This window comes from Saimiri boliviensis, chromosome 6 (genome assembly GCF_048565385.1).
Source record: "Saimiri boliviensis isolate mSaiBol1 chromosome 6, mSaiBol1.pri, whole genome shotgun sequence".
Classification (NCBI taxonomy): Eukaryota; Metazoa; Chordata; class Mammalia; order Primates; family Cebidae; genus Saimiri; species Saimiri boliviensis.
Window position 1 is genome coordinate 39,500,803 of NC_133454.1, and position 19,563 is coordinate 39,520,365.

At 35.1% G+C, this 19,563-nt stretch overlaps 1 protein-coding gene across 4 annotated transcripts in view; it reads left to right on the forward strand.

The window, feature by feature from the left end:
* Positions 1–19,563, forward strand: part of DYNC2H1 (dynein cytoplasmic 2 heavy chain 1) — a 402,876-nt gene that overhangs the window by 373,091 nt on the left and 10,222 nt on the right. For all 4 annotated transcript variants that reach the window (XM_003923764.4, XM_003923763.4, XM_074400491.1 and 1 more), the window contains one exon: positions 3,791–3,907. In XM_003923764.4, coding sequence (XP_003923813.1) covers positions 3,791–3,907 — 117 coding nt within the window. The remainder of the gene's footprint in view (positions 1–3,790; positions 3,908–19,563) is intronic.

Genomic DNA, 19,563 nt, shown 5'->3' on the forward strand with positions numbered 1-19,563 from the left:
GGATCAAATGGAATTTCTATTTCTAGGTCCTTGGGGAATTGCCACACTGTCTTCCACAATGGTTGAGCTAATTTACACTCCCACCATGAGTGTAAAAGTGTTCCTATTTCTCCACATCCTCTCCAGCATCTGTTGTCTCCAAATTTTTTAATGATCACCATTCTAACTGGAGTGAGATGGTATCTCAATGTGGTTTTGATTTGCATTTCTCTAATGACCAGTGATGATGAGCATTTTTTCATATGTTTGTTGGCCTCATAGATGCCTTCTTTTGTAAAGTGTCTGTTCATATCCTTCACCCACTTTTGAATGGGTTTGCTTTTTCTTGTAAATCTGTTTCAGTTCTTTGTAGATTCTGGATATTAGCCCTTTGTCAGATGGGTAGATTGCAAAAATTTTTTCCCATTCTGCTGGTTGCCAGTTTATGCTAATGATTGTTTCCTTTGCTGTACAGAAGCTCTTGAGTTTAATTAGATCCCATTAGTCTATTTTGGCTTTTGTTGCCATTACTTTTGGTGTTTTAGTCTTGAAGTCCTTGCCTATGCCTATGTCCTGAATGGTATTGCCTAGGTTTTCTTCTAGAATTTTTATGGTATTAGATTTCATGTTTAGATCTTTAATCCATCTGGAGTTAATTTTAATATAAGGTGTCAGGAAGGGGTCCAATTTCTACTTTCTGCACATGACTAGCCACTTTTCCCAACACCATTTATTAAACAGGGAATCCTTTCCCCCTTGCTTGTTTTTGTTAGGTTTGTCAAAGATCAGATGATTGTAGATGTGTCCTGTTGCTTTTGAGGCTTCTGTTCTGTTCCATTGGTCTCTGTCTGTTTTGGTATCAATACCATGCTGTTTTGATTACTGTAGGCTTGTAGTATTGTTCAAAGTCAGGCAGAATGATGTCTCCAGATTTGTTCTTTTTGCTTAGGATTGCTTTGGCTTTGTGAGCTCTCTTTTGGTTCCATATGAAGTTTGAAGTGGTTTTTTCCAGTTCTGTGAAGAAGGTCATTGGTAGCTTGATGGAGATAGCATTGAATCTATAAATTACTTTGGGCAGTATGTGTTGATTCTTCCCAACGATGAGCATGGGATGTTTTTTCATCTGTTTGTGTTCTCTTTTATTTCATTGAGCAGTGGTTTGTAGTTCTCCTTGAAGAGATCCTTTACATCCTTTGTTAGTTGTATTTCTAGATATTTTATTCTCTTTGTAGCAGTTGTGAATGGGAGTAAGTTCTTGATTTGGCTCTCGGTTTGTTATTGGTGTATAGAAATGCTTGTGATTTCTGCACATTGATTTTGTATCCTGAGACTTTGCTGAAATTGCTTATCAGTTTAAGGAGATTTTGCGCTGACACGATGGGGTCTTCTAAATATACAATCATGTCATCTGCAAATAGAGACAATTTGGCTTTCTCTTTTTCTAATTGAATATCCTTTACTTCTTTGTGTTGCCTAATTTCTCTGGCTAGAACTTCCAATACTATATTGAATAGGCATGGTGAGAGAGGGCATCCTTGTGTTAAGCCAGATTCCAAAGGAATGCTTCCAGTTTTTGCCCATTCAGTATGATATTGGTTGTGGGTTTGTCATAAATAGCTTTTATTATTTTGTGATACATACCATTGATACCTAGTTTATTGAGGGTTTTTAGCATAAAGGGCTATTGAATTTTGTTGAAGGCCTTTGTGCATCTATTGAGATAAGCATGTAGTCAAAGGCCTTTCTGCATCTATTGAGATAATCATGTGGCTTTTGTCTTTGGTTCTGTTTATGTGACGGATTACATTTATTCACTGGCATATGTTGAACCAGGCTTGCATCCACAGGATGAAGCCTACTTGATCATGATGAATAAGCTTTTTGATTTGCTGCTGCATTCTGTTTGCAGTATTTTATTGAAGATTTTTGCGTTGATGTTCATTATGGATATTGGTCTGAAGTTTTCTTTTTTAGTTGCATCTGCCCGGTTTTGGTATTAGGATGATGCTGGTCTCATAAAATGAGTTGGGGAGGATTCCCTCTTTTTGTGTTGTTTGGAATAGTTTCAGAATGAATGGTACCAGCTCCTCTTTGTGTATCTGGTAGAATTCAGCTGTGAACCCATCTGGATCTAGGCTTTTTTTTTTAGCTGGTAGGCTATTAATTGCTGCCTCTGCGTCAGCCCTTGTTATTGATCTATTCAGGGATTTGGCTTCTTCCTAGTTTAGTCTTGGGAGGATGCAAATGTCCAGGAATTTATCTATTTCTTCCAGGTTTGCTGGTTTGTGTACATGGAGTTGTTTGTAGTAATCTTTGATGGTAGTTTGTATTTCTGTGGAATTGGTGGTGATGTTCCCTTTATTGTTTTTTATTGCATCTATTTGATTCTTCTCCCTTTTCTTCTTTATTAGTCTGGCTAGTGGTCACTTTGTTAATCTTTTCAAAAAACCAGCTCCACGATTTGATTTTTTTTAAGGGTTTTTTTTGTGTCTCTATCTCATTCAGTTCTGCTCTGATCTTAGTTATTTCTTGTGTTCTGCTAGCTTTTGAGTTTTTTTGATCTTGCTCCTTTAGCTCTTTCCATTTTTATGGTAGGGCGTCAATTTTAGACCTTTTCTTCTTCCTCATGTGGCAGATCATGCAGGATTGTTGCATAGGTACATACATGGCAAGGTGCTTTGCTGCCTTCATTCCCCTATCACCTGTATCTGGTATTTCTGCCCTCATTATTCTTCCCCTCCCTCCCTACCACTGCTGTTTGCTTCTTTGTGGTAGTATTTAACTTTTGTTCCTCTGTCTCTCATTTCTTATAAATGAGGAACAAAGGTTAAATACTACCCCTAGGCCCCCCAGCACTGACCGCAGTGTGTGATGCTCCCATCCCTGTGTCCACTGTTCCAATTGTTCAACACCCACCTATGAGTGATAACATATGGTGTTTGGTTTTCTGTTCTCGTAGCACTAAAACCATTCCCTAACTATAATGTCGCTGAAAATTATCTTAACTCTTCCAACTTAAAGCATTCCTTTCATTCTAAATTCTATAGTTCTTTCATTTCGTATGTTAAAATTTGAAGGCAGTAAGATTGTTTATATTTTGTACAAGTTTAAATTATGATAATATAGATGTGGCTCTGAAGGAAAAGTGCTAGAAAAGCTATAAATGCCAAATACTGACTCTACATTTTTTGCCTTTAGTTAGTCAGGCTAGATTAACTTCAGAAACTAAAAGAATAAAGTTTCAAAGAAAAAATATGAAGCTAATAATACCAAAAGAACTGCATTTTCATTTTCAGAATTTCTTACATTTACAGTTACCTTAAAGACATGAATTTTTTCTACTTTTTAATTCTTCTTTCATATCTGTAACGCATGTCGTTTTTTTCATTACACTTTCTGAACTTTGTTCTATTCCTTTAAAGGTGTCAGATTCCACCTTTAAACTTGGGAATACAATGTTTGCTCTCTAATTATGCTTTTCTTCCTTCCCTCGTGGAGGAAGAATAACTTTTTGGCTTTTGTCACTGTAATTCTATTACACTAATGTCGAGACACCTGCAGTGGTATAACTGATGACATATACAAGTAGTTTTAAAAATATATTTGCTACAAATGAGAATTCAGTCTAAAGGGGTTGATAGTGAACACTAGTCTAGGTCTTACTTTATTCTCAAATAAAATACCATAATCTTTGTTTTCATATATTTGCAAACAGTAAACACAATGGAAAGTGTTGCTCTTAAGACAGAATCAAGTAACCTCTGACATTTGAGACTTTAATACATATTTTCATGACTTGTTTCCATGGCAGATCAGTGGCTTGTTACTAGAAGGATGTAATTTTGATGGAAATCGACTTTCTGAAAATCAGCATGATTCTCCTAGCGTGTCATCAGTTCTCCCTTGTTTTATGGGCTGGATTCCACAGGTAACACATTTTCAACAAGCACAGGTTTTATCAGTTCACTCTTAGCTTGTATCTTTTCAAGAAGGCATTCTTGGCCTGTGTATTTTTTGTTTGCTTTCTAATCTCACCTGCATTTGAACAAATTTGCAGTGAAAATATTTTATCCTTTATCATGTTTAAGATGTACAAGACATTTGAAAACCTTGATTTTGTTATAGAAAGAATAACATAACATTAATTTCTAGAGCATTTATAGCCTGGTAATTTAAAAAAAAAAAAAGCCTTTAATGATAATAAGAACTACCATGTGTTTCAGTCCTCCTATTTTCAGCAGTGTAGGTGCTTTATATACTTTACCTCAAATACCCCATACAAAGCAGATATTATTATTCCCACTTTTAAATGAAGAAACGTGCTCACAGAGGTTAAATGACTTCTCATAGTAAGCTACACAGAAGGTGACAGAATTAAAGCGTTAATAGATGTATGGCTTTATATTAGACAGTGTCATTATGCAGCTGATAGGTGGATGAAGAAAATAATCTTAACAGAGACTTAGTTAACTTTTTTCCTTTCAAAACCTGTATTTATTGAAAGAACTTTCAACAGTAGAACTTGGGGTATATATGTCTTTAAAATAGGATGTAGTTGTAAATGAAGCACGTAACTTTTTCTCAATAAAGTTTAAGAATGCACGCATAACTACATGTGAATAAACTTTAAAGTTCTGATTCTATATCTAATGAGCAACAAAATGATTTCATGTATTGCTTACTACAAGAAAAATCAGCTTTCTCATTGGGAAATAACTGTATTGAATTTTTCAGTGTCATTCTCCTTATAAAATAAAAATCAAATGCACCTAAGTATTTAAGGAAAAAACTTAAAAAGTGATAGCAGTAGTTAGCAACATTGCCAAGATAGCATTTCTGTCAGAGCTCCCTATTTTTCCCCCATGTGAGCTTCATTTTTCCAAAATTGGAGTGACTATGAGATAAAGGAAAGAAAAGAGATTGAAAGAATCTTTGTTTTACTTCAATCATCCTATTAATTCCTATCAGAATTTTCTACAAAAATTATGACACATTTTTATCTTAGGTGTGTAAACCAAATTCAAAATTAAATTAAAAAGGTGGAATTTGTCAGGGGTTGTGAATATAACATACAAAGTTGTTTAGAATGACAGAGACAAATTCCAATTAATTTAAATTATATAATCTACTAATATTCTGGAAAATAAAATCCATATAATGATCATTAGCAGGAGGATAAAAAGTAGGGCAAGTATAAACAGGTTCACTTGAGGAGAAACCCAAGCAATAAAAATAGAGCTTGAAGAGCAACTAAAAATAAATACAGGAGAAAATGACCTGGAGCAATACCTACATAATTGACCACAAACTGAAAGCAAATCAGGAATGCAGTGCTGCTATGGACAAAGCCAGTCTGTTACTGGGTTGTATGAAAAGCAACGTGACTTTACAAGACTAGGAATTAATAACTTGGCAATATTTTACTTCATGCCTTATTTCTATCTAGTTTTATTTGTCATACTTTTAAAAAGTCAAGATTGGAATAAAAAGCTGAAAATAACTTGAAAAATATCTCCTGTAAAGGGAGGTAAAATGAATTGAGCATTTATCCTATAGATGAGTAACTAAAAGCTAATATGAACTTTTTACTCTTTTTCTATAAGATTTTCCCCTAGGTTTTTGCAAATGTTCATGACATGTAATAGGATAATTTGTTGGTGCTTCCCCACCTCCTTTTTCCCCCTGCTTTTACAGTGAGCCTCCTCCTTTCCCTTGATCATACTACTTTCAGAATGTCTCTCCCATATCAGCTAAAAAGGAAAGAACATGAGATTTACTGTCAAGTGTTTCAGAACACAAAATTTTCTAGTGCAGCAGACCTAAATTCTAATCCAAGCTCCCAAGCTTATAAATTAGGTGATTTAGGCAAGTTACCTAACTTCACTGAGCCAGTTTCCTCATTTGAAAATGGAGATAATAATGTTTCTGTAGGATCATGTTGAGGATGAAATATGTCTGTGAATGTGTAAAGTACCTAACACAGTGCTTCAAACATGGTAAGTCAAATTTATCCTATTATCAATATTTTAAACTGTTTTATAATGGTATAATGTTTTATCTTATTTCATATGCCTGTGACTCGGTTAAGAGGGTGATAGCGCCACACCATCGTGATGTCTTATTTAAAAAGAACGTATGCACAGTCTTAATGAGATGGCCCTGAGGTAGAAACCAAATGCCAGATATAGTTTCAGTATAACCAAGCCCTGTCTATATGGGCCTGGAGCGAGAGGAGCGGCAGATGTGGGCGGGTTGCTGGTTTCACGGAGGATGGTAGATTAAGAGACCAAATGTAACAGTGGATATCCATGGTTAGAAGGATTGTCGAAGTAGAATGTGCTATGTCCAACCAGTGACTTAATGTACAAATGTACAGTCAATGATATCATGTACTGGACAATATTCATGTGCTGGTATGTTTTCATGTACTGTCTGGGCCCGAATGTGTTATAGTTGAATGTGAAATCAGAGTTCTTGCTTGTAAGCATGTTTTGTGACATTTTATGCACATCTTAGTTTAATGTGCTATGTATGATCAAGCATTTGTAGTACTATGTATTATTCATGGGGGCAAGCAGTAATGCACTAACTACATAAGGAGTGAAGATATTATATATACTTACAAAGTACTTCATGGCTGAGCCTTCAATAAAGTAAAGATTAGTTACTCAGGGAATAGTTTAAGATTAGAATTTCAGCTTTGGGTATTGATGGTAGAATTAGATATTCTTTCCCTGATTGTCCTGGGGAATGGATGTATCTCCATTTCTGGTTTATAAGACCAGGGTATTAAATTATACCACAAGAACATTTATCATTTAAGTAGTTTGTTTTCGATTAAAGTGTAGAGGGGGATAAGGGTAATAATAAGGAAATATATAATGGATGCAGTTTGGTCAATGGTTACAAAGGGGTATTCGACTGGTTTACCTCCAATCCATGTAAGCATAAGTAGATCGGCTACTAGAGTTCAGAATAGGATTTGGGTAATTGGTCGGAATGCTATGCTTTGTTGTTTGGGTAAGTGTGTAATAGGAATAATTATTAGAATTAGAATAGAGAGTATAAGAGCTAGGATGCCCCCTAGTTTGTTGGGGATAGATTGTACAATTGTGTATGCAAATAGAAAGTATCACTCTGGTTTGATGTGGGGTGGGGTATTGAGGGGGTTAGCTAATGCATAATTGTCTGGGTCAGTTAAAAGGTCAGGTATAAATAAGGTTAGGCTCATTAGGGATAGGAGAAGAAAAATTAGTCCGGGGATGTCTTTAGTTGTGTAGTAGGGGTGAAATGTAATTTTGTCAGGGTCAGACGTCACTCCTGATGGGTTATTTGATCCTGTCTCATGCAGAAACAAGAGATGGATAGTTGCTAGGGCTGCGATGATAAAAGGTAAGATAAAGTGGAAAGTAAAGAATCGTGTAAGGGTGGCTTTGTCTACTGAGAAGCCGCCTCAGATCCATTGTACAAGGTCAGATCCAATGTAGGGAATGGCTGATAGAAGGTTTGTAATTACTGTAGCCCCTCAAAATGATATTTGGCCTCATGGGAGAACATAACCTATGAATGCTATAGCTATAGTTGTAAGGAGTAGGATTGTACCGATATTTCAAGTCTTCAGAAAAAGGAAAGATCCGTAGTACAGGCCTTGGCCCATATGAAGGAAGAGGCATACGAGGAATATAGAAGTGCCATTGGCATATAAATAGCGAATTATTCAGCCGTAGTTAACATGTTAACATCTCGGGTGATGTGAGCAACTGAGGAGAAAGCGGTTAAGGTGTCTGGTATCTAGTATATGGCCAAGAATAGGCCTGTAGTAATTTCAATGATTAGGCAGGTAGCTAAAAGTGAGCCGAAATTTCATCAGGAGGAAATGTTAGATGGTTTAGGGAGGTCAATAAATGAGTTGTTAACAATTTTTGTTAGTAGATGTGTTTTACGGAGGTGGGGTGGGGGGAGTCATTAGGCTTCTTATAGTTGAAATACCACAATGGTTTTTTATATCATTAGTCATGGTTATAATCCATGTGGGAATAATGACATATGCTTTTTTTTCATTAAGCATCATTTTAGTAATGGGATTTGTGGGTTTTTCTTCTAAGCCCTCACCTATTTATGGGGGATTAATGCTAATTTTTAGTGGTGCTGTAGGTTATGTGATTATGTTATATTTCAGTGTATCTTATCTGGGGTTTATAGTTTTTTAAATTTATTTAGGTGGTATAATGGTTGTTTTTAGTTATACTGTGGCAATAGCAATTGATGAACATACTGAAACATGAGTATCAACTACTGATATTTTAGGAATTTTCATGTTGGGCTTAGTAATGGAAGTGATAATAATGGTTTTATTAGGTGGTGATCCCAATAAAACAGTAGAGGTTACTGTTAATTATAAGACTGGCAAATTTATGAGGGTGAGGGACCAGGGTTAATTTGTGAAGATCCTACGGGTGCTGCTGCCTTATATAATTATGGTGTTTGAGTTGTTTTAATTACTTGTTGGGCGTTATTTATAGGTACACATATTGCAATTGAGCTTACTCAGGGTGGGGGCTAAATAGTTAAAAGTAGTGCCAGAGTGGGTAGAATAAAGAAGGATTAAAAATAGAGCTTGATTAGGCCCTTTTGAGTTGATGTGGTTGTAGAGATTGAGATTTGAGTTTGTGTTGTTATTTTTGGTATGGATTTTTCTAGTCAAAATAGGTCTAGTAAGATTGAGGTAAAGTTCTGACTTGCGGTTAAGCTTGAATGGGGGTTAAAGGGATGCGTAGTGATTGAGTAAAAGCCTAGTATGTTAGAGAAGTAGTAAGTTTTTACTGGGGTGCTTAATTTTATATTGTTGGTTATAAGACTAAGTTATATTGCTAGGAGGAGCCCAAAAATAGTTACGCCTAGCCATAAGTTTGAGGTAATATGGTATAGTGACTTGAGGATGTGAGGCAGGAGAACACAATTAGAAATAAGAAACCCAGCGAAAATGCTACCCAGTGCTAGGCGATTAATTGGGTTTATTAGTAAGGGGTTATTTTCATTAATTGAGATAAGAGTTGTAAAGTGAGGGTGTCCCGTTAGAGTAAAGAAAATAATGCGGATACTATATCTAGCTGTAAGGGAGGTGGCTACAAGAGTAGTTGTAAGGGCTCAGGCGTTGGTATATGACATGTTGGCGGTCTCGATGATTAGGTCTTTTGAGTAGAAGCCTGTAAGGAAAGGTATTCCTGTAAGTGCAAAGCTGCCAATAACGAGGGAGGAAGCGGTGAAGGGTAAAATCTTGAATAGTCCTCCTATTTTTCGAATATCTTGCTCATTGTTGAGGCTGTGGATAATAGATCCTGCAGATAGAAATAATATAGCTTTGAAAAAGGCATGGGTACAGATATGGAGAAAGGCTAGATGTGGTTGATTAATGCCAGCTGTTACTATTATGAGGCCTAGTTGACTTGAGGTTGAAAAGGCTACAATCTTTTTTTACATCATTTTGTGTTAGAGCACAGATTGCTGTAAATAGGGTGGTAATAGCCCCTAGTAATAAGATGAATATTTGAATAAGCAAATTATTTTCCATTAGGCAATGAAAGTGACTAATTAGGAAAATACCTGCAACAACTATTGTGCTGGAGTGGATTAATGCTGAAACTGGAGTGGGTCCTTCTATGGCGGAGGGTAGTCATGGGTGGAGACCAAATTGGGCTGATTTTCCTGTTGCTGCTAGGAGAAAGCTTATTAGAGGAAAGGATTTTGGGTTGGAGTTAAGAATAAATATTTGTTGGAAATCTCATGAGTTAGAGTATAAAAAGAATCATGCCATTGCCAGAATAAAGCCGATATCACCAATGCGATTATATAGAATTGCTTGCAGGGCTGCTGTGTTGGCGTCTGTTCGGCCATGGCATCAGCTAATTATAGAAAAGATAATGCCTATTCCTTCTTATCCAATAAAAAGTTGAAACAGATTGTTAGCAGTGATTAGAATTAGTATTGTTACAAGAAAAATAAGTAAATACTTGAGGAATTGATTAATGTTTGGATCTGAGCTTATATATCATATTGAGAACTCCACAATTGATCAGGTAACAAATAATGCTATGGGGGTAAATATTATAGAAAACAAATCTAGCTTAAAGTTTAATGATAGTTTGAATCGTTATTCAATGCCAGTTTGAAATTATTGATTCTTGGCCTGTAAAAATAAATATTATTATGGATAAGATGCTAATGGTAAAGGCATAAATAATAGCTAGTTTTACATAATGTGGGTATAAAAGATTTTTGTGGGGTTTAATTAACGTAATTATGACGGGTGCTAGTAGGGGTATTAGTATTATTAGAGTGATGGATGAGTACATTTTCACTTTTATTTGGAGTTGCACCAATGTTTTTGGCTCCTAAGACCAATGGATAACTACTATCCTTTAAAAGTTGAGAAATCCAAGCTGTTAGGCTTGGGGGCATGAGTTAGCAGTTCTTGCATACTTTCTTGGTAGTTAAGAAGTTACAGACTTCTGTTATTAGATTCACAATCTAATGTTTTGGTTAAACTATAGCTACAGGGTGTTAATCCTATGATCACCTTAAGATCTAGGGTGAGGAGGAGGATTGGTGCCATATGTATTAGTATTAATGTGTTGTCTTGTGTGAATAGAGAAAACATATATGTACTATATGTTAATGGCCCTTGCTGTGTTGAAGTAAATATATGTAGTGAGTATAGGGCTGTAATTAGTATATTGAATCCCATGAATATAATAATAAAATTGGATCAGGAGAAGAAGGCTAAAATTGTAAATAGCTCTCCTAGTAGGTTGATAGTTGGAGGTAAGGCGAGATTGAAAAGGTTTGCTAGGAGTCATCAGAGGGCTAGGAGTGGGAATAGTGTTTGGAGACCTCAGGTGAATATTATAGTTCAGCTGTGAATTCATTCGTCATTTGAATTTGCTAGGCAAAATAATAAAGATGAAGTAAGTCCATGAGCAATTAGGATTATTGTGCCAGTGAAGCTTCAGGGGATTTGAATAAGGATAGCTAGGATAACAAGTGCTATATGACTAACAGAAGAGTTGGCGATGAGTGATTTTAGGTCAGCTTGTCGTAAGCAGATAGAACTTGTTATAACTATGCCTCATAGAGATAAAATAAGGAAAGGGTAACTTATTTTTTCTGTTAAAGTGTTAAGAATAGGGGTAACTCATATCATGCCATAGCCACCTAGTTTTAGCAGGACTGCAGCAAGTACTATTGAGCCAGCAATTGGGGCTTCAACATGGGCTTTGGGGACTCATAGATGGAGTCTGTATAAGGGTATTTTGACTATGAAGGCTATTATGCACCCTAGTCATATAACATTATTAGTTCAGGAAAGTAATAGTTCTTTGGTTTTAATTATTATTGCCAGTATGTTTAAGGATCCCAAGCTATTTAAGTGATAGAGGACCGTAATTAGTAATGGAAGAGATCCTGCTAGTGTGTAGAATAAGTAAGAGCCAGCGTTGTGGCACTCTGGTTGATACCTTTTCAGAGGGTAATGATAACCAAGGTAGGGATTAGGGTAGTTTCAAATAGGATATAAACTAGGATTAGTTCTGTGGCTATAAATGTTATGATTAGGGAGATTTGTAAAAAAATTAGTATTGAGATGTATAGTTTTTTTCATGGGATGGGGTTGCTGTAGAGGTATTGTTGTGTTGCTAAAATTATTAGTGGTAACAGGCTGTTAGGATTAGATGAGGTGATGTTAAGGGGTCTGAGAAGAAAATTAGTGATAAGTTACATGAATTATTTGGTAGATATAGGAGTATGAGGGTAAAAGCACTAATTAATAGGCTGCAAGTTATATTAATTCATATTATATAATTCTTTGAAAGTCACATTATTGGAGGTATGATTGTTGGTAAAATAATTTTTAACATTGAAGTAGATTTAAGTTTTGCACATAATCTAGACCATATAGGTTAGAAATTAAGACTAATAAAGCTAGGCCTACTGCAGCTTCTCATGCAGCGAATACTAGAAGGGTGATAGGTATTATATATATTAATATTAAGTGTATATTTAAGGTTGTGAGTGTTGCTATAATGATTAGTGATAATATGCCTTCCAAATGTAGTAGAGATATTAGGTGAAGTTGGTTGATTAATAATCCTAGTAAAGGTATGGAATATGCTAGTGCGGTATTAATATAGATGAAAGGCACTTTGGTAAATATGATTTATCATAATCTAATGAGTCAAAATCATTTGTTTTGATTAAACTATATACCAACTCGACCCAATCTAACCCCTTTTGAGTTCATTCATATGCTAACCCTAATGCTAGAATGATAAGTAGAATGAGAACTATGTTGATTGTTAGCATTAAGTTGTTTGAGTTGCTCATGGCAATCTCCAGGTCAAATAGAAGAAATGTAATAGCAACTAAGAAAAATTTTATAGAAAAGGGCAGGTGGGCAGAGGTTGTAGGGTCAAATCCACATTCATAAGGGTTATGTTTCTCTGCATATGTATTTAATTGTGGGAGTCAAAATGTAATAGTGATAAGTAGTAAGGCTAGTAGGATATTAGTTCCTAGGGTTAGTGCTATATTAATTACTCTCTCTCGAGTCTATTGAGGCCTATTTATTGGAAGTCAATGGTACTGTTTATACTAAGAGAATAAGATCCTCATTAGTAGATAGAAATATAGAGGAATAGTCATACTACATCTATGAAATGTCAGTGTCATGCGGCTGCTTCAAAGCAGAAGTGGTGGTTGGATGTGAAGTGATATAATTGTTGGCAAATATAGCATGTGGCAAGGAAAGTGGTTCCAATAATAACATGGAGGCCATGAAAGCCTGTAGCTATAAAGAATGTGGAGCCATAAATTCCATCAGAAATAGTAAAGGAAGTTTCAGAATACTCTGATATTTGTAGATAGGTAAAGTAGACTCCTAGTGCAGTGGTTATGGATAGTGCTTGAGCTGATTCTTCTTGATCAGCTTCTATTAGGCTGTGATGTGCTCAAGTAATTGGGACTCCTGATGTGAGTAGGACAGCTGTATTTAAAAGTGGTACTTCCATCGGGTTAAGAGGGAAAATACCTGTAGGAGGTCAATGTCCTCCTGTTTGTGGGGTTGGAGCTAAACTAGAGTGATAAAATGCTCAGAAGAAACCAGCAAAAAAAGATGATTTCTGAAATAATAAATAGGATTATCCCATATCAGAGACCTATTTGAATGGGTATGGTATGGTGGCCTTGATATGTGCTCTCTCGGACTACATCACGTCACCATTGAAATATTGTCATTGTGCTAGCTAATAGTCCTGTGGTAAAGAGGAGAAAATAGTAGAAATGAAATCATATAATTAGGCCAGAGGTTAATAGAAAGGCTGATAGAGCTCCTGTTAGTGGCCAGGGACTTGGGTTGACTATGTGATAAGCGTGTGTTTGGTGTGTCATTACGAATTATCACGTAGATAGAGGCTTACTAGAAGTGTGAAAACATAGGCTTGGATTAAGGCTACGACTAATTCTAGGGTGATCAGTAGAATGATAATGATAATAGTAATTGTGGAAGAAGAGAGATAGATAAGAGTTAGCATAGTATCTCCGAGTAGGTGTATTAATAGGTGACCTGCTGTGATGTTGGCTGTTAACCATATGGCTAGTGCTACTGGTTGAATAAAAAGGCTAATTGTTTCCATGATAATTAATATAATTAATATAGGAATAAGTGGGATGGGTATTTCTTGGGGTAAGAAATGAGCAAGGGATGCTTTTGCTTTAAATCAAAGTCCTATGAGCACAGTTGCTGCTCACAGAGGGATTACTTTACCTAAATTTATTGATAGTTGACTAGTTGGTGTAAATACATAGGGTGTAAGCCCAAGATTATTTAAGGCAATGAAAGTAATTAGGGCTAGAAGTATAAGGGACCACGTTCGTCCTTTAATGGTGTCTACTGCTATTATTTGTTTTAGTGTAAGTTGAATTAGTCATTGTTGAAGAGAGAAAAGTCGGTTGTTGATTAGGTTGTTAGAGGGTATAATTAGTATAGTAGGAAATAAAATAATCTTAGGAATCCCCCTAGTAATGTTATCGGGATACTGAAAGAGGTAAATAGTTCATTTAGTTCTCAAGTGTTTTATGTTTTTATGTTTTAGTTAATTTTGACGGGATGATATGGAAAATAAAATTCAGTATTTTTAGTTGAATAGTATAAAAGAGGGTTACAACTGTTGATAGGATCACCATTAGTCATGGTGAAATATCTAGTTGAGGCATTCACTGTAGAGAGAGGGGTTTAGTTTACCAGTACTTTCATTATTAAGTTATTGCTGAGTTTTTACGTACCAGATATTATGCTGAACCCTGGGGTAACAAAGATAAACTGATTTCTCCTGCAGAGTCTTCTGCCAACTGTGGGAACAAATAAGAAAAAAAAAAAACTACTACAGTTCAGAATTATTAGTGCAATTAGAGAGATTTATATAAAGTGCTTTGGCAGATGAGGGAGACTTCAACTCTACCATGTGTGAACAAATGAGGAAAAGTCAGATGACCTCACTGAGAGAGAAGTGGCAGCTTCTCTTGAACTTTAATAATAAGACTTTAAGGACAAATTGAAAAAAGATAGGGTAACAAGGCATTCCAGACAGAAGGAGGAGCATGTGTAAATATATGCAGGTAGAAAAGAGCTTAGGATATTCTGGGAACTTCAAATATAGTACATCTGGAGTGTATAGTTCATATGGAAGAATGGTGGGGGGGTGCGGTCAGAAAGGAAGGCCAAGACCAACTATGATAAGCTGAGTAGCCCATGACAAGGAGTTTAGAACACCTTGTGGTCAGTAGGAAGCCATCAAGAATTTAGAACAGGACCAGGCATGGTGGCTCTCACCTGTATGTAATTCCAGCACTTTGGGAAGCCAAGGCAGGAGGATCACTTGAGCCCACGAATTCAAGGCCGACTAGGGCAACATAGCAAGACCCCATCTCTATTAAATAAAAGAAGAATTTTTAAAAAATGTTTTCAAAGAAGTGAAAACAGGAGTATGATAAGATCAGATTTGTAGTTTTAGAAAATCAGTCTAGCAGTGAGTGGGTGGATAATAGATTGGCACACTGTGAGATACAATTATACCTGTGTCTCATAACAGTCCTAGGAGTTAGGTACAGCAAATTTTATCTCTTTTTCTGATGAAAAGACTGAGAATCAAGTAAGGTAAATGACTTATGACTTCCACAGTGGTAGTATTAGTGTTTGGACAATCATAATGAGCATTTATTTGCACCAATTACATACCAAGCACCATGCAACGTGTTTCAAATACAAGATATTTAAGCCTTTAAAAACTTTTTGAAATAGGAATTGTAATCTCCATTTTAAAGTAGAAAATGGAGGTTTAAAATGTTATGTAACTTGCCCAAGATCATATAGCTAATAGGTAGGCGACTATGATTCAAATCCAGGTGTTTCTTAAACCTTAGACCTAGTACTGAGCTACCCTAACAGTAAAATTAGGGTTTGGAAAACCATGGCCTGTAGGCCAAATCCAGCCTACTTCCTATTTTTACAGAGCTCGTGAATGGCTTTTACCTTTTTTAAGAAAGATCGTTCACAGCATGTAAAAATTATGTGAAATTCAAACTTCAGTATCCATACATGAACCTTTATTTGGAAAACAGTCATGCCCATTGTGTACATATTGTCCATGGCTGCTTTCAGGCCACAGTGGCAGAGCTGAGTAGCTGTGTCAGAGACCACATGACCCACAAATCCTGAAATATTTAGTCAGGCCTTTTATTTAAAAAAAAAATACTGCCCCTGTATAAACTATTAAATTCTCCACCTTCTGCGTTGATTAAGTGTTATTTTGTTTAAGAAAGTTTTTTTTTTTTTAAAGCAACCGTGTCTGCCTGTAATGTTTTACAAAATTTACAGTAGAAAAATAATGTCAACATGTTAATGCATTTTTAGTAGGAAGGAAGAAACCAGTGTAAAATCAAACGAAGCATCACCATCAATTTATACAAGCCAGTAAAAAGATTTACTTTTGCCATTTACTCCTATAGCTGCTTTGTAGCACAAAGTCCAGTGTTCTCTTGTAAGCTTGGATGAAATACTAGAATTCAGAACTTTGGTAACTAAACTTTTTTAGACTAGGAGATTATTTCACAGATTATTTTCACACTGTTATCTGATATCCAGTATCCCCAAATAGCTTCATTTCAACAGAAACTTGCCCACTAACCTAGTCATTTGCACAGCATTGCTTTGAGGTAGGCTGCACCTCCATTTTTCAAAGAACATTTTAGGTTGCTGAAAATCGAAGAACTTCAACATTGTTTCAGTATGTGGTGATACTTAAAAAAGGATATCATCAACAAATTCTAAGACTTTTATTGGGGCAGGAGGAGTAAGCTCTATCATTGCTGCTATTTGAAATGCAGTATACTTTGGAATGATGAATTCAAGGAGAAATGAAAATAAATAAAGTGCTGGTGATGGAGTCTCACTCTGTTGCCCAGGCTAGAGTGCAGTGGCTCCATGATACAGATTCTTAAAGTTATTCCAGTTCCAGCTCAATACGGTGCTTTTGGTTAAATTAGAGGATTTTACCCAGAAAGCATTAGCTTTTTCCAGTGCATTTCTTAACATGTTTCTGTTTTTAATAGAGAATTATTTAATAATTCTCTATTAAAAAAATGATTCTGTGAACAAACTTAATAAACACAATATTCCTTTCCTTGGATAGTCTTATATCAAAAGCTCTGAGAAGTCCCAAAGATTACTTACCATATAACCTTCTCATGCACCTACACCCTATGCTCCATCAGGATCTAATATTCCCCATAGTATGACTTGGTCATCACTGTTTTATGATGAAGACCAGTCTCAGTGATGCCCTTCTGGCATTCCACAGGAAGTCAGTTTGCCTTTGTTCTATCTTCCTGTAAAGAATGCTACTTAGAGTTTATCAGCCCCACAGTAACACAGTAGTCCTGAGCCAGCCTGAACCCCATGAGGCTAGATCTTCTGATAGACATGGCAATTGACAATTCAGCTTCAGAAAAAAAATTATTCTCAGAGAAAATAGAACTCTAAAATATTTACACAAGCCACTCAGGAAAACAATAATTACTATATATTATTTTTTATAGATGTTAAAACACAGAAGATATGTGTTGAAAGCTCTGCCTTGTATACACTCTGGTTTGAAAATAACAAATATGTGACTAACATATTTTGAGTGTGATTGTTTTTCTGCTTCAAGGACTTATTATGAAAGTAGTGCTGTTAGCACTATATTATTGAAAAATGAGGGAAATATATCTTTACCAATATACATTTAAAAAATACAGCTAGACATTCTTGACAGAACAAAGTCTTTCAGAGTATTCATTGGTGGCAAGCTGTTTTGTTTTCTATTTTGAGATTTTTTTCCCCAGAGTTGTATCACTAAATTGTGCTACTCATCCATGCATTAGAACTATGATTTCCTATCATTTCTTTTTCTAAAAAAGAACTATTCATTGACTTGATTCATAAACATACAGAAATCATGTGTTAGAATAAGTTGAACTGTGCATAAACTGATGAATATATTTTGTTTTCATGTGTTTTGTGATAATGAAATTCAACTAAAATTGGCCAAATGCCTAACATAAGTAATCTAATAATTTTGTTTTCATTGTTTAGTTTTGTTTTTCCTTGCTTTTTTCTGTTTGTTAACTAAGTGATATCTAACATGGTAGTCTCTGTATCTGCAGTTTCAGTTACCCACAGTCAAATTATAAATGAATATAGCACCATAAGGTATTTTGAGAGAGAGAAACCATATTCACATAACTATATTATTATGATATACTGTTATATCTTACTGTACCTAATTTATAAATTATCCTAGATATATATGTTTAGGAAGAAACATATATACAGGATTGGCATCATCCACAGTTTCAGGCATCCACTGGGGCCTTGGAACATATTCCCCACAGATAGGAGGGGACTACTGAGTCACCATTTGGTCTTTGAAAAAATGCATTGTCTTCTTTCATATAGTTCTGTATTGCTTGCTATTTGTAGAATGTGTGCTTTTAAGTCATTTTACCCAAGGCATGGGCAAATTTTGTTGTGAGACATTCAGGCTCTTCTTGAACACTTCAGGAAAGCAGAAAAATTATTCCAGATGCTTATTCACATAAAGCATTTTTTTTTATGAAAAGCTAATTCAAATGAGTGTAAAATTTCAAATTTTAGCCTCCTTATTGAACAGAACTAACTGGATCAGTTCTGTTTTAATAAAAATATGGTATACGAACACATCAACCATTTTAGAGTAATCACAATTTATAGGTTTTGAGTTATTAAATTGTAATTGCACAAAACTTTGTTGAGAGGAAATATGTGAATTATTTGAAGTTTTCCTAATATATCTCCTTTTCTGCATTAATTGAACACTGGGTGTTCATAGTTATTAATAAAATTTTAGTTTCATTCAAATGCTTCAGCCCAACAGTGTCTTATGTTTCACTTGTTAAACATATTATAGAGGCAATTAGGTCATGAAAATTTAATTCAGTTAAGCAGTATTCACAGAACTTCTATGTACACAAAATATTGTGCTAATAGTGAGAATGCCAAAAATACTGGCCCCTGCTTCTGCTGTGAGCATTTATTTATTAATGACTTAAGAGCATGTGTATTTAATTTTTTTTACAAAAGTAACATTTACCACTTAAGAGATTTTGAGAAGTGACAAAATATCAAGAAGCCACTATGTTGTTTTGCTTTAAAACACTGTAGGTTTTGAAAGAAAGATTTGTACCCTAGCTGTAAAACAAACAAAGCCTACAACTAAAAGGTTTGGAAGTATTTGGAAATATATACAAAAACAAGTAAACTGTTAGGGAATATGCAAAAAACTTAATAAAGTGGATAATAATCAGCATTGTTAAGCTTCTAATTAAAAGAGAAATTTTCTTTACATTGAGATAATAGAGATAATTTTCTGACGAGAAAGGAATAACATTATAAAACATTTCATTGTGATATTTGTATTTCATTTTTGATCACAGAAGTAATGGAAAGCAAAGCAAATATCAGGTGTCAGAAAAAGATAATTTAAGACCTTTCCTGGGATTAAAAATAGACAATCATAGATTCAGATCACTTCAGTCCAATGAATATGTGAGTGTTGTCTGTTCTTTGCCAAAGAATGTAAAGGAATGCTTGCACTAGGCTTTACGTTTTAAGATTGGCTAAGGAGTCATAACAATTACAGTAGTTTTTGATTCCCAAAGCTTTGCCATTTAAGCAGAATTGAACTGAACAAGAGGGAAGAAATTAGTTGGTGACTGATAAAAGTTGAAAATTCTCTTTATTCCAAATCCCACATTTTTTTTCTGAAGTTCAACTAATAATTTACTGTCTCCATGAATCCCTGTTAGGTTAACATATTCCAGAGTAGCATTTTCTTTATTTTGATTTTCTAAAGTGTATATTTTTTCAAAACAAATATTCTAGGTATTTGAAATATGTGTATTTTGTTTCCTAAAGTAAAAACCCAAAGATTATTTTCTCTATTTGTGTATGTACTG